The following is a 13,964-nucleotide window of genomic DNA, read 5'->3' as shown; positions in this document are numbered from 1 at the left end:
TCCGAACCCTCGGGCGGGAGCGCCGCGCGCTTCCCAAGCGGCGCACTATCCAGTGCGCCACTGGGCCGGCCCAAAGCCACAAATTTTTAAAAAGTCGCACTTAACTATATCAATATAAAAATTGTTTGATAAAAGGAATTATAAACAAAGTTAAAAATTAAACATTAGAATAGGAAAAATATTTAAATCTTTAAAGTGAATAAATAAGCATATATCTAGGCAAGCAAGCTCCCGCATGAAGGACTTGGCTCTTTTCTCCTCTGTCCCAGTAATGCTCTTCCTAAATACCCAAATGGTCAAACCCCCTCTTCCTTCCAACACAATTTGAAATGTCACCTTCTCAGTGACATCTAAAATTTCTAATTCCTGCCTGCCCCCCCCATTCTCCAATGTTGGCAGCAGGTCTTCCCTTTGCCTTCAGGCAGGAGATCAAAGAGTCTTCTGCAGGGTGAAAGATCCAATTGACTGATGGGCAGGTCTCCAGCTAAATAAATCACACTGTGGGGTAAATGTCAACCCATCAACCTTACCCCTGGACCCAGAGACTCCACGCAGCTTTGAGCTGAACACTCCTAAATACCAGGAGACAGCCCAAGATCATCAGACAGCTGAGGAAAGGCTATAACATGAAAAAAAAAAAATAAAACAAACAAGGAAACCTAAAAAAGCAAAAAACACCTACGCAGGGAGAAGACGTCCAAAGAAACTTCAGTAATAACCCAAGACCAGACCCAGTGTTGAATGGATGTGTGTTCACAACACGGCACACTCACTCATGCCCAGGGAGCCATGATGCCCAACCAGGTGACTTCCAAAAGGTACAGAAGGGAATGAGACAGCGGTCAGGCCTCATGGCTTAGAATGTTTTATTAAAAATAAAATCTGAAGTAAATATGGTAAAATGTTAATGTGTTAAATTGGGGTGGTGAGTACATGGGTATTTATTGTTTTGTATGTACTTTTTTGTATGTTTGAAATTATTCCTAATAAGGAAGAAAATGAGATTTTTTCCCCATCTATCAGTTTGGCAAAAGTTAAAAAGAATGATAATATCCAGTATCATCAGGAATTTGGGAAATCAATCTCACACACTGTGGGGGAAACAGTCATTGGAAAAGCCTTTCTGGAGGGCAATATGGCAACACCGATCTGAATTTCACAAGTGCACAGTTTCTGAATTATTAATTCCGTTTAAAATAATCTACATTTTTTTTTTTTTTTTTTTTCTTTTGTCTTTTTCCGTGTCCGGCAACGGATCGCAACCCTCAGTGTTGCCCCCGCACCGGACCGGAGACCGGCAACGGGATTGCAACCCTCGGTGTTGCTCCCGCGCCTCGCTCAGCCAGTGAGCGGGAACCAGTCCGTATGTGGGATCCGAACCCTCGGGCGGGAGCGCCGCCGCGCTTCCCAAGCGGCGCACTTATCCAGTGCGCCACCGGGCCGGCCCTAAAATAATCTACATTTTGAGAAGCAGTACTCTTCAACTTTTGTCAACTCCTCCTCCTAATGAGTTGGAGCATTTTAAGCCATAAACAAACAAACAAACCAACAAACAACACACACAAAGCAAAATATAAACAATGCAAAGCAATTTTTCCTCGTTTCACTCACCAATGTTGTAAAGCGCTTCAGTGCAAGAGGAATCGTTCCTTAGAGCCTCTTTGTAGAATTCAGCTGCCTTCTCATAATCACCATTTGCAAAAATTGTGTTCCCTTTATTAGTAAGAGCTGATGGATTATATCTATCAGAGTTCACAGCTAAATCCGCATAGCTGCTGGCTTGTGCAAATTCATTTTCCTAAATAAAGTACAAAATATATACAAATTATATAAATTTCACCAAATATCTTTTCTGACTATTATGAGATTATAAACTTTATAAACAGACTTTCTGAAATTACAGACATGATGAACAAATACTTTATATATCTTGGGCTTGACAGGCTGATTCTACAAATGATTCTTAATCATCAAGCTCAACTACCCAAGCTTCTTATGACTGACTTCTCCACAGTCTCATGGTTTGAATAACAACACTATTTATATATAGGTGGTTCCACATTCAATGCCCAAATTCCATGTCATCATTTGCTGCAATGCTCCCCTTCCCACCTGAAACCCTGAAATAGCATCACTGTCCTCCCTGCCCCTAGCACACTGGCTGCATCACCTACGAGGGCTATGCCCTTTCAGCAACCCACCGTTTTCTCTCTTCACCACCAAATGCTTTGTCAGGACCATGCCATCATTCACATGAGCTGCAGGAACCTCTCCATTTTTAAATGTTGTGGCCATTTGAGCCAGGTGAGCTTGGTTAAGCCATTTAAAGAACTACATTTCTGGGCCGGCCCGGTGGCGCACTGGAGAGTGCGCCGCTTAGGAGTGTGGCGGCACTCCCGCCGAGGGTTCAGATCCCATGTGGAGACCGGTTCCCACTCACTGGCTGAGCGCGGTGCGGGTGCGACACCAAGGGTTGCGATCCCATTGCCAGTCCCCGGTGCGGGCGCGACACTGAGGGTTGCGATCCCGTTGCCGGTCAGTAAAAAAGACAAAAAGGAAAAAAAAAAAAAGAACTACATTTCCTAGAAGCCCCTTCCCTGAATGGCTTCTGTCTAAATTTGGCCAAAGGAGGAACTCCATGCCATCTGGAATGCACACCTGAAGCAGTGGACTTTACTTTCCAAAGGCCTTTTTCTCGACATCAGTGGCAGAATCAACACAGAAGTGCCTGTGGGTGCCAGCCCATCTTCACTCACCTCCACTCCACGTCCAGCTCTTCCTTCCAACTGTGCTGTCCTATGACAGGGCTTGGCTGTGGACCCATGAGGAGGCAGCTGCATGGGGCAACCTCAGACCTCCCATGAAGGCCCTCCGAATCACCCTGTGGCAGCTGGTCATGCATGGCCACTCACTGAATGACAGATGTGCCTCCTCAGATCCCCAAGTCCCTGTTTACACCTTCACTGCCATAGCTGCTCCACAAATGTATAACATCTAATTCCATATCCCTTCTCTCTTAGCACTCACAATGACTGTCCCCTGATCAAGCTTTTAAAAACTTTAGATATAACTCACATATCATAGAATTGACTCTTGATATGTATTATTCAGTGGCATTTAGTACACTCACAAAGTTGTGCCACCATCACCAAATCTACTTCCAGAACATTTTTATCACCCTCAAAAGAAACACTGTACTCATCAATAGTCACTATTCATTTCCCCCACCAGTCCTTGGCAATCACTAATCTGCTTTCTGTCTCCAAGGATTCTGGACATTTGATATAAATGGAATCATACAAAATACAGCCTTTTGTGTCTGGCTTCTTTTACTTAGCACAATATTTTTAGGGTACCTCCATGTGTAGCATATATCAGTATTTCATTCCTTTTCATGGCTGAATAATATTCCATTGTGTGGAATACCACATTTTATTTATCTACTCATCCATGATGGAAATTTGGATGATTCCCATTTACCTTTTTGGTTACTATGAATAATGCTCTTATAAATGTTCATATGCAAGTTTTTGTGTGAACTCTGATTGAACCCTGATACAAAAATGAGTATCAACAAATGGGGTGCTGCTGTCTTAAAAAGCAAAACACGTAATACTGTCTTTTGGATTAGGCAGCAGGCAAGATTTATAACAGCTGTGAGGGGCTGGAGAGATGGTGAACTGAGTGGAGCCTGGAAAGGAGGGAAGAAATTGTCATCAGAGGCTGGATGAAGAGCAAGTCATGTTTGTAGTCATGAAACTGGCAAAAATGGCACCTACAGAGTAACTTGGAAGATAGAAAGTGTACCTAATGAACAAGTGCAGGTGGCTAAGAAGATTTCTAGGCATGATGCTGAAAGTGCCAACTGACTTTTTTTTTTTTTTCTTTTTTGTCTTTTTTTTACTGACCGGTAACAGGATCGCAACCCTCGGTGTTGCGCCCACACCGCGCTCAGCCAGTGAGCGGGAACCAGTCTCCACATGGGATCCGAACCCTCAGCGGGAGCGCCGCCGCGCTCCCAACCAGTGCGCCACCGGGCCAGCCCCCAACTGACTTATTTTAACTGAGTATGATAAGGTACAGGAAAAGAGAGATGGGCTAAAGAGAGAACTGTTCTGTTTGCAAGTAAAATTTAGAGGAAATATAGAAGAACCTGAACTTGCTGGATTGGAAAATAAAATAATTTCATGTCTCTAGTTTCTCTTATTGGCAATGAAAAAATACCTCTGGGCCCCACATTTCTCCGGGCAGAAAGCAGGCTGAGGAAGCTAATCAGTTGCAAATATAGGCTATTTCTCACATAAAAGGAAGATGCTCTCAGAGGGCAGAGCCAAGAACCACACAGGATAAAGGATTGGGGGATCACTCCCAGGAAACAGGGCTAGGTCCTAATCGAGTAATATTTCCTTTCCCCAGGTTAGAGGGCACTGACCACGTGCTGAGGTGGGTCTTACAACTGCTAAGGACGAGTGACTGTATGTGCCTCCATCCCTCCCCTGATTGAATGAAAAGGTTTATTACAGTCACTTTCTTCTGGGGGCAGGTGACATTTTTTCATTCACAAATCTTTGGATCAAGAGGAAAGAGGAACTGTGCCTGCAAAAGCCATCTCTGTCCAGACCTGATGCAGATCGTGGCTTTGGCACCCGATGGAGTTTGGATGTGTTGTCTCCTCCAAAACTCATGCGGAAATTGGATCCCCAATGTGGCAGTGTTGGTAACTGATTGAGTCATGGGGGCGGATCCCTCATGGATGGATTAATGCTCTCCCTGGGGGCAGAGGGGTAGTGAGTGAGTTCTCACTCTGTTAGTTCCCGCAAGAACTCGTTGCTTAAAAAATCCCTGGCACCTTCTCTCTCTCTCTCTCTCTTGCTTCCTCTCACCATGTGATCCTCTTGTACCCACCAGCTCCCTGCCACTTTCCTCCATGAGCAGAAGCAGCCTGAGGCCCATGCCAGATGCAGCTGTCCCAGAATCGTAAGCCAAATAAACCTCTCTTCTTTATAAATTACCCAGTCTCAGGTAGTTCTGTTATAGCAACACAAAACGGACTAAAACAGCACCTGATGCTGATTGGATGAGATTCTGTGAGTCTTGGGAGGAGTAAGTAAAGCAGGATGTGAATAACTGGGGCTTGAGTGCAGGCAGTGTAGACAATGGCCCTCAATGGATCATGCCTCCCAGTGTTCTGCGCTAGTATGGTTCTCTCCCATGTTTTTGTCCAGTAAAATAATAACAAACTCGATGCATGCTGGAGCCTGAGATATGCCTGTGCACTGGGGTTTGCTCTCGTGGAACCCAGTGCAACGAAACAAGTCTGGGATATCCTGCTGGAGAAGCTTCAAGGGAAGACTAAGGTGCCCTGGGTGACGGCTCAGCTAAACGCCAGACATGAGGGAGGCATTTGGACAATTGGGCCTCAGTCCATTCTCAGATGATGGCAGCTGCATAAGTAACTCCAGGCAAGACCAGCAGAAGAAACACCCAGGTGAACCCAGCTCATGAGGTATAATGTGAGCAAATACATGGTTACTACAAGCCACTCAGTTTGGGGGTAGTTCACTTCACAGCAGCAGAAAACTGATACACCTGCATGCTGGATACCAACAACATACTTTCAACTATGTATCATATGCAGCTACATACCAGACTCATCACTCTGCCTCAAAACATTCTTCATTACAACCACGTTCCTCAGAACCACATACAACAAACTACTGCTCAGATCCAAGAGCTACTCTAGGTTGACTAAGTTCTCTTTCTTGTTTCTTTAAAATTTCTGTTGGTCTCCTTCTGCGCATTCATTAAACCTGACAAAGGTTTTGTCACTGACTTGGTCACAACGTTCAGTAACGACTTTCTAAATTCAAGTCTTAATGGCCATAGTAGACACTGTGCTTCATCCTGTAGTTCTGTCCTTCAGAACTGATAGGAATGCTGCTGGCTCTGCAAACTGCGTTGGACTCAAGAGAGAGAGGCACCGTGCTGCCTTCCTGCAGAGCAGGCTACATCCAATGACTGGCTGATGAAAGAGTACAAAGGTCCTACTCTCTCATCCTAACAGGGCACAGTGCTGAGGGGCCACCCCAGCTGCAGAGCATCTGCAGTGCTGGCTCAGGCCTTGTGGTGGTGACTGCATCACAGCCCAACCTCTCCCTCTGCTCAATCTTCTCTCCTTTGCCCCCCAGGATCTCCTGGAGAAGCTCTGAGAGAGGTGCTGACTTGAAAAGTTCCACCCTACGTAGCAGGTGAATCTCCATCTCAGACTTGGCTGCGTCACCAGCGTCAGGGCCTTTTACGAGCCTTCGCTCTCTTGTACTGCCCCTCTGGTTTCAATACTCCTGCTCTGCGTGCCTTCCTTGACTTCAAAGACATCATACTGCCTTGGTGGTTCTCCTGTCTTCTTGATCTGATTCTTACTCTTTCCTCCCTGGTGTGTGTATATTCCAAAGTCAGTCCTCAGTTCTGTGCTATGCTTTCACCCTTGGAGAGAAGATCTATTATCAAAGCTTTAACCTCTGCAGAAATGATCATCAAATTTCATCTCCAACCCCAATTTCCTTTCTGAGGTCAGTTCCACCTGCCTCCAGGACATTTTCATTTCGATGTATCACCATCACTACAAAAATTTTTAAATATATTTAAAAGCAAACTCAGCATCTTTTCCCCTAATCAGCACCCTCCTCTGGACATGCAAATGGCACCACTCTCCCGCCAGTATATTTGGAACACTTGGAGTCATTTTTCAACCAGGGTTTTCAACTCTTTCTTCATCTTAACACACGAGGGATATAATACCTTTGCACTAGTAACAGCAGTTCGGCTCAGCAGTGAGTCTCAATGGTACAGAAATCAGAGCGCGAGGAGGGACTGGAAATTTAGTTTAATAAACACAATGACTCTTATGTACACCTCTCCTCCCAGCACTTTCTTGCTTCTGTGCTGTTGTTTGTTCTATTAGTCTCCTGCAAATACCCCTTTCTCTCTTGTCTATATTCTGACCTTCAAGATCCAACTTCTCTATGAAATTTTTCCTGAAAGCCCCAAATTAAAATGTTATTTGCTTTCTCTGAATTTCTGAAGCACTTACTACTTACATTAATTTATTGTTCTCTACTTTGAACCTTTGAACCAAATCAAGAAATCTCACTTTAAGGGAGCTTTTAGACCTTTGGTATTTCCAGTTGTCACACTGTGGCTAATGTCTGGAATCCTGCTCACAGTGCCAACTGTAGAGCCACTTATCCTGTTTGTGACACCAATTGTAAAGCTAGGTGACCACACTAGTTGTCGGGCTCTTTTACCTGCCAGTAATCCTGCTGACTGGGCCAACTGTTAAGCTAGGGCTAAGGCTAATGTCCAGACTGGGTCACAAACCCTTCATATGCCAGGCTGGGTCACTAGACCCCACACACGCCAGGCTGGGTCACCAGACCCCTTCATGCAGGTCTATCAGCTAGGTAACTGGCCAAAAGGTCCTTGAAGCCATAGGTTGGAAAGCATGGCCATGCCAGGTGGACACGAGAGGCAGACGCCTGCCCGCCTGCTCCACTAAACCTCCTCTCTTCTCTCTCTACTCTCTCTCTCTCTCTCTCTCTCTCAAGAACACAAGAATAGCAACAAAACTAAAAAGATACATTGGCATGCATGTGCACTAACTCTGCGTGTGCGCGCGCGCGCACACACACACACACACACACATATATACAATTTGCTTACAAAGAATGCTGAACCAGACCCAACTAGAGCCAAGGCGAGGGCCCTGACCAAACCATTCTATTTTCCCAACACCAGTGATTGGCATCCAGTAGATGCTCAGTGAATGCTTACTATAGATGATACTTTGTAACATTATATGGGTCATTTAACCTAAGACGCCACTTTCTTTATTACTAATACATCTCTAGTTCATCTCCCAGCTGCGCACTCCACGATTCTGTGATGGGCGCCTGCCGCCACAGTTTTTCCCCCTCCCTTCTCCTTCAGGGATGGTCTTCTCTCTCATGTCTGCAAACTCTGGCCCGGCCCTGCTCACCTTTCATGATCAGATACTCTATGCCCCATTCCTTTTACATTCTCTACCAGTCTTCCTGGGGCCTCTCCTTACCCATGATCCAGAGGCAGAAATTCAGTAATATAAAAATACAAGATCAACTCTTAGTTGTAAAAAACAAAACTTACCAAATAATACAGGAATGAGAGGTTGGTTGCAGCTGCACTTTTCACTCTACTGTCCTTCTTTTCAAACATTTTTAAGGTCTCTACAGCCTAGAAATGGGACATCTGAAAGTTACTGACATTATAATATGGCAACACTTGACCTTACGATTGTGGAAAAGATGAGTGTGTCTGGAAGGTAAGACATGGGAAGGGCACAAGAGGAGTGGATTAATATGTCAAAGAAAACAGATGACGAGATGAGAATTTCATTTAAGAACTAGAATTTATGAAAAAGAATAAAATGCACATTCTGGAACTAAAAATACAGTACCTGAAATTAAAAACACATAGATGGGTTTAACAGCAGATTAAATACAGCTGAAGAGAGGACTGGTGACTGGAAGAAAGGTCAGTAGTAAATATTGAGCCTTGTGAGTCATGTGAAGCAGTTTAGTGTTTATCCTGTATAATGGAGGAAGGGGTGAAGGCTTGAAAGATTTTACCTAAGAGACATGATCAACTTTATTCTTTACAAAATAATTCTGGGATTTCTACTTATGGCTATAACAGACCCTTTCATAGAAGGCCATTTTCCTCCAGAAAGCTAGGAAAGTTATGTAAAATACTAAAAATATTTTTTGGAGGCCCTGGAGAGCTACTAAGGCAACCAGGACTTGAAGGCTAAGATCTCAGAAAACATTCAGACTAAATAAGGCACAAAGAAAAGGCTAAAAAAAGGTTCTTAGAAAAAAATATAAGAGACATATGGGGAACACAGTGAACGATTCTAAAATAAATGTAACCAGAGTTCCAGAAGGGGAAGAAAGACAATTCTCCAAAACCAATAACAGAAAATAATTCTAGGAGTATTACTACAAAAAATGATCTGATTACATTTTCAAGTCATGGGAAATTAAAGTACATTTTTAAACCACCTAGCAGGTCTGAGATAATCCTAACCAAATAAGATATGTAAAATGGTCAGACACTTTGCATGGTCATGGAACTCAACTTAGAAATTATTGCAGAATATCAGGAAGGAAAAAAAGGTAGAGAAAGGCAATGGGTTCTCCTTCCTCCCTTCTTTTAAAATACGCTTACTGAATAAAAAATACTCAACCTCTTGGTGACTCCTGCTCCTGTGGAGTTGTTGTGTCCAAGCAAAAACTTTGCCTTAACTTTTACGATGGTTGTCAGCTACAGCCATTGCAAATACCTGCCGAATTCTGAGATGTGTGATATTCAATGTCTGACCTCAAATAAGGCACCTCGAATGAATTACCAGTAAGCATGTTGATTCAATTTTTTTGATGGTCAGAAGGACTTTTAAATACTAGATTCTATATACCTTAGTTACAATGAGTAAATTCATATTCTTTTAAAGGGCTTTTGATGACTTTAAAGAAAAGCACTGAAAGTTTCTAGGCTAGTAATTTATAATTCCACAAAGTAAACACTGGAAAAGAAAAGCCCAAACATCATATCCCCACTTTTAAGATTCTTTTTCTTACTTTCTTGGAAGGATTTTATAAAACTATCAAGGAATTTGTAAAACTTACCTCGAAAATTATTGTGGCTAATATCACTCATCCTATAGAAATGATCTCATTGAATCTTCTTTTTCCTCTCTCCCCATCCCATCATCAATTCTTTACAAAACCTCCACAGCTATTAACATAAAAGCCAGTGCTGTTTTGAATCTCTAAGTTTTATAAGCTGCGTTTCACTTTGAATAAGAATTGAGATGTTTTAATCTTTACTTTTAGATTATGTCACAATAAATGTATGTGTTGCTTCAAAACATAAGGCACTTGAATAGTTATAATTCATACATATCCATTAAACTCTCTGCGGTAAAGTGTAGAGGGAAAAAAAGCTGTTCTGTAACATATACAACATACATAAAACAGAATACAAAAAGAAAACAAGCAACAATAATACTTTTAAAAAGAAATGCTAGAGTGGTTTATTCCTGCTTTTAGAAGTAGCCATTCAAATTATATTCAAGGAAATGTGTTGAATTTTAAAATTTTGAAATTTACTACTTTGTAGCTCATTAATAACAATACTTTAAGGCTACATTTAACACCAAATCTATTTTCTCCCAAAATGGTTACTACAAATCCAAATAATACATAAAAAGCAAGGTAATCCAAAGCTATTACATAAGAGAATTAACAAAGCTATTTAGAACTTAAAACATCCACTTAAAAACATTTGATGGTAAACATATATCGTATTTTAAGTTTCTAAACTATGAACAATTCTACAAAGGCTATAAAATTATTCTAATAAAAGGAACACTCTCAGGTATTTTCTGGCTCAGATTTTTGTTTTCAAAATAGGTTATTTTCATAGTTGTTCTTTACATGTGCATGAGTATACAGCCAACATTTCTGTTTTTAAAAGTTATAATTTATGACTTTTAATATTTAAAAAATATTATAATTTATTTAGAAATAAAAATGATTAAGGTGTATTTAAGGTCAAAATTAAATTTAATTGTAAAGGGCAAAACAAATAATGAAAATAAACATTGTTTTTTCCCCCGAAAAGCAGTTAGGAAACTAGATCTACTTCCGTCCTGGTCTTCCCTGCCGGCTGGTGCCACCTAGCTCCTGGCCGTGACACCCCACTGAGTCTGTCCCTGCACCATCACCGGCCTCCAGAACAACTACTTCATTCTATTCACCTTTGGCTTTTTGGCAGAGTTTTTTCTCTACTACAAAAATGGCTACAAACACCACCACTATCACAAAGACCTAAATACTCTACAATTTCAGTATCTTTTCTTAAAAAAAAGTATTTAGAGCTAACTCTAGAGTTATATCCTTATAGAAGAAGGCATAAATTTTTCTTTTTACTTTGAATTGTAAATAGTCTTACTTAAATGATCATTATGAAATATGTCAACCCAATTCTTTTCAATCTAATAGTGTTCCTTTCAAACTAAGGTTGTATTATACCCACCTCGTCATACTTACAATATGCAAACAAAAGAAATACAAAGTGAAAGCAGCAGTGTTGAAAAGAAAGCAGAAATGGCATTTTAAAATTATCGGTAAACTAACTGATATTAAAAACTTGAAAATGCAAATGGAACAAAAGATATGTTGAATGACATTACCTAAGAAAGCAACAGACAGCAGATCTGGGTTACATGAATTTTAATATGAAACAATTAGAGTGTTTATTCTTTAATGGATGCAGTTTTAACACATGAACTATGGCAATGCATTGTTAACTCTTTCTAAAAAGACCCTTTAAAAATAAAATGTCAAGAAAAACTGGCAAACATGGTTTACTCCATTTTGTCATCTATGACAGTTCATCTCACAAACAAGATTTTTTTTTTTTTTTTTTGGTTCTTAGCTCACTTCAGCAAGATAATAAAGACCAATTTGTCTTACTTCACTTCCACTGAAAGATCATCACAACAGCCTTAGAGAGTTATCAGTGGCATTTTTAATGACCATGGGTGCGATGATGAAATGACAGAACAGACGTAAGGATACTTTGAAATCTTTTTAGTGCTTTGTAAATGCTAAAACATTAAGTGTAGTAAATTAACATCCGCAACAGAACCACCCCATGGCACGGCGTTGTACTAACCATCTAATTATCACGCGAGTGCTGGGGGCTGCTTTATTCTACTCTCACATTCTCCGCGTAGAAGATGTTCTCCCTCCTCTTCTGGAAAGGGGTTAGTCCTTTTTGTTGTCTCCCATACAAGAGAAAGGTCCTTAAATAGGACGAAAAACTGAAAGCACAGGCTTGGGACAGGCTGTGGGAAGGATGAGGTAGCTTTCCCTAGCCCTTCCTCTATGGGTGGAAGCTGGAGCAACTGAGCTTTCTAGTTCCTGGCACACAGACACGAATTGGTTTTACAAACTAAGATAAAAAGTTTCACTCTGTTTACTTTCTTCATTATCCCCTTTTTCTTAAAGCCATCTAAGCCTTGTGGTCTTGTCTTAGCTCTGTCCCATCTGAGAGACTGCTGCAGGGGAAGGGCCCGCTCCCTTCCACCAAAGGCAGCAGCAGTGCCAGTGACAGACAGATCCGCACAGTTCCAAACCGTGTCAAGCAGCAGGACCCTTTGGTTTCCAATGCAGTGTCAGTGAGTAAACCAAGCATATAAAACAGACAACAGGAAAGCTGCTCTGGTGAGGGCAGTGATGGAAGAGCATCACGCTGCTGCTGTTGGGGCTCCTGGCCTTCCCTGCTCCCTAGGCACGATCTCTGACTCTGAAAACCTTAGTGCTTTAGGAACACTTTGAAAACCTCTAGGGAAAAGTTAATCTCTGGGCTAGAGTATCGGTTGGTAACTTAGCAACCATGCTTTACAAAGAAAGGTTTTACATTTTAAGAAACAGAACAAACAAGTAAAAATTAATAAAAGTTTAAAACTATATTAATGGGGCCGGCCCGGTGGCGCACTGCTACAGTGTGCCGCTTGGGAGCATGGTGGCGCTCCCGCCGAGGGTTCGGATCCCACATACAGACCGGTTCCCGCTCACTGGCTGAGCGAGGTGCGGGCGCAGCACCGAGGTTTGCGATCCCGTTGCCGGTCCCGGTCCGGTACGGGCGCGACACTGAGGGTTGCGATCCATTGCCGGACACGAAAAAAGACAAAAAAAGGAAAAAAAAACAGCAACAAAAAAACTATATTAATGAAAATTATGTTAAAATAGAAATAAAAATGTTACTCAACTTCAGAATAATCACAGGTAATATTATTCTAGAAAGGAGCTTCCCTGTTTTTATTGTTTTGACCAATTCACATATAAAATTCCATCTAAAATTTTTTTAAAAACTTACTTGGTTAAAGTCCTTTTGTCTCAAGTATGTAATTGCTTTGTTTATTTCCAGATCATTGGCTAGCTCTACATATTGAGAAGCTTTCACCACTTCCACACACCTATGAGGTAAAGCAAAAAAAAAGATTAGCTGATTTCGTTTTAGTATATATATACATGTTGTTTTTCATAAAAGTGATTTTTCAAAGATTTTTAAAAAGTGTTCCTAGGGGCCGGCCCGGTGGCACATTCTTGCTTGGGAGTGCGGCGGCGCTCCCGCCGAGGGTTCGGATCCCATGTGGAGACCGGTTCCCGCTCACTGGCTGAGCGTGGTGCGGGCTCAACACCGGGAGTTGCAATCCCATTGCCGGTCCCCGGTACGGGCGCGACACCGAGGGTTGCGATCCCGTTACCGGTCAGTAAAAAAAACAAAAAGGAAAAAAAAAAAAAGTGTTCCTAGTGCTGTGCAAGGTTAAGCACTTAATTTCCTCCGACACAGGCTTTAAGTTTTTGAAGTTTCAGCTCTACGTGAATTTTTTTATCCAATTTCTCATTAGGCTATTGTCGCTTCTAATTATTTATGGTATTTTAAATAAAAATTGGATTGCTTTCCACATTCTCATCTTTCAATTTACTAAAACAATTTCACTTTATAACAGGTAAAATTGTTTCCATATTTTTTTGTCTTAAATGCTCTATGGTGAGAAAAATTCTATAGAACTTGTAGAATACATTTAATTTTTTGTGTCCCAGCTTGTACAGACAATTATAGATTTGTTTCCCAAAGCACAGAACATTTACTATATACCAGGCACTGTGTTAATTCCTTTAGAAGCATTATCACATTTAATAGTCACAACAACCCTGAAAGATAGGATTATCTTTATTTTGCCTGTTGGAAAATGGACGATCTGAGATCATACAGGTAGAAATTGTCAAGAATTTGAACTGCCAAGACTAGCATTTTTCAAATTGAGTTATTAAAATCAATTTAATGGGTTATGACTC

The 13,964-nt window shown here is 41.4% G+C and overlaps 1 protein-coding gene across 1 annotated transcript in view; it reads right to left on the bottom strand.

The window, feature by feature from the left end:
* The window catches only part of IFT88 (intraflagellar transport 88), a gene marked incomplete at its 5' end in the record, with an annotated part of 115,937 nt that overhangs the window by 54,543 nt on the left and 47,430 nt on the right, over positions 1-13,964 (bottom strand). Inside the window, 3 exons of the mRNA XM_008573663.1 lie at positions 1,612-1,798; positions 8,182-8,268; positions 12,979-13,078. Of these exons, the coding sequence (XP_008571885.1) occupies positions 1,612-1,798; positions 8,182-8,268; positions 12,979-13,078 (374 nt within the window). The remainder of the gene's footprint in view (positions 1-1,611; positions 1,799-8,181; positions 8,269-12,978; positions 13,079-13,964) is intronic.

The sequence above is a fragment of the Galeopterus variegatus genome, unplaced genomic scaffold (genome assembly GCF_000696425.1).
Source record: "Galeopterus variegatus unplaced genomic scaffold, G_variegatus-3.0.2 Scaffold948, whole genome shotgun sequence".
NCBI classification, from domain to species: domain Eukaryota; kingdom Metazoa; phylum Chordata; class Mammalia; order Dermoptera; family Cynocephalidae; genus Galeopterus; species Galeopterus variegatus.
Note: the sequence above shows the minus strand (reverse complement) of the source record. Positions and strands in the feature narration are given on the sequence as shown.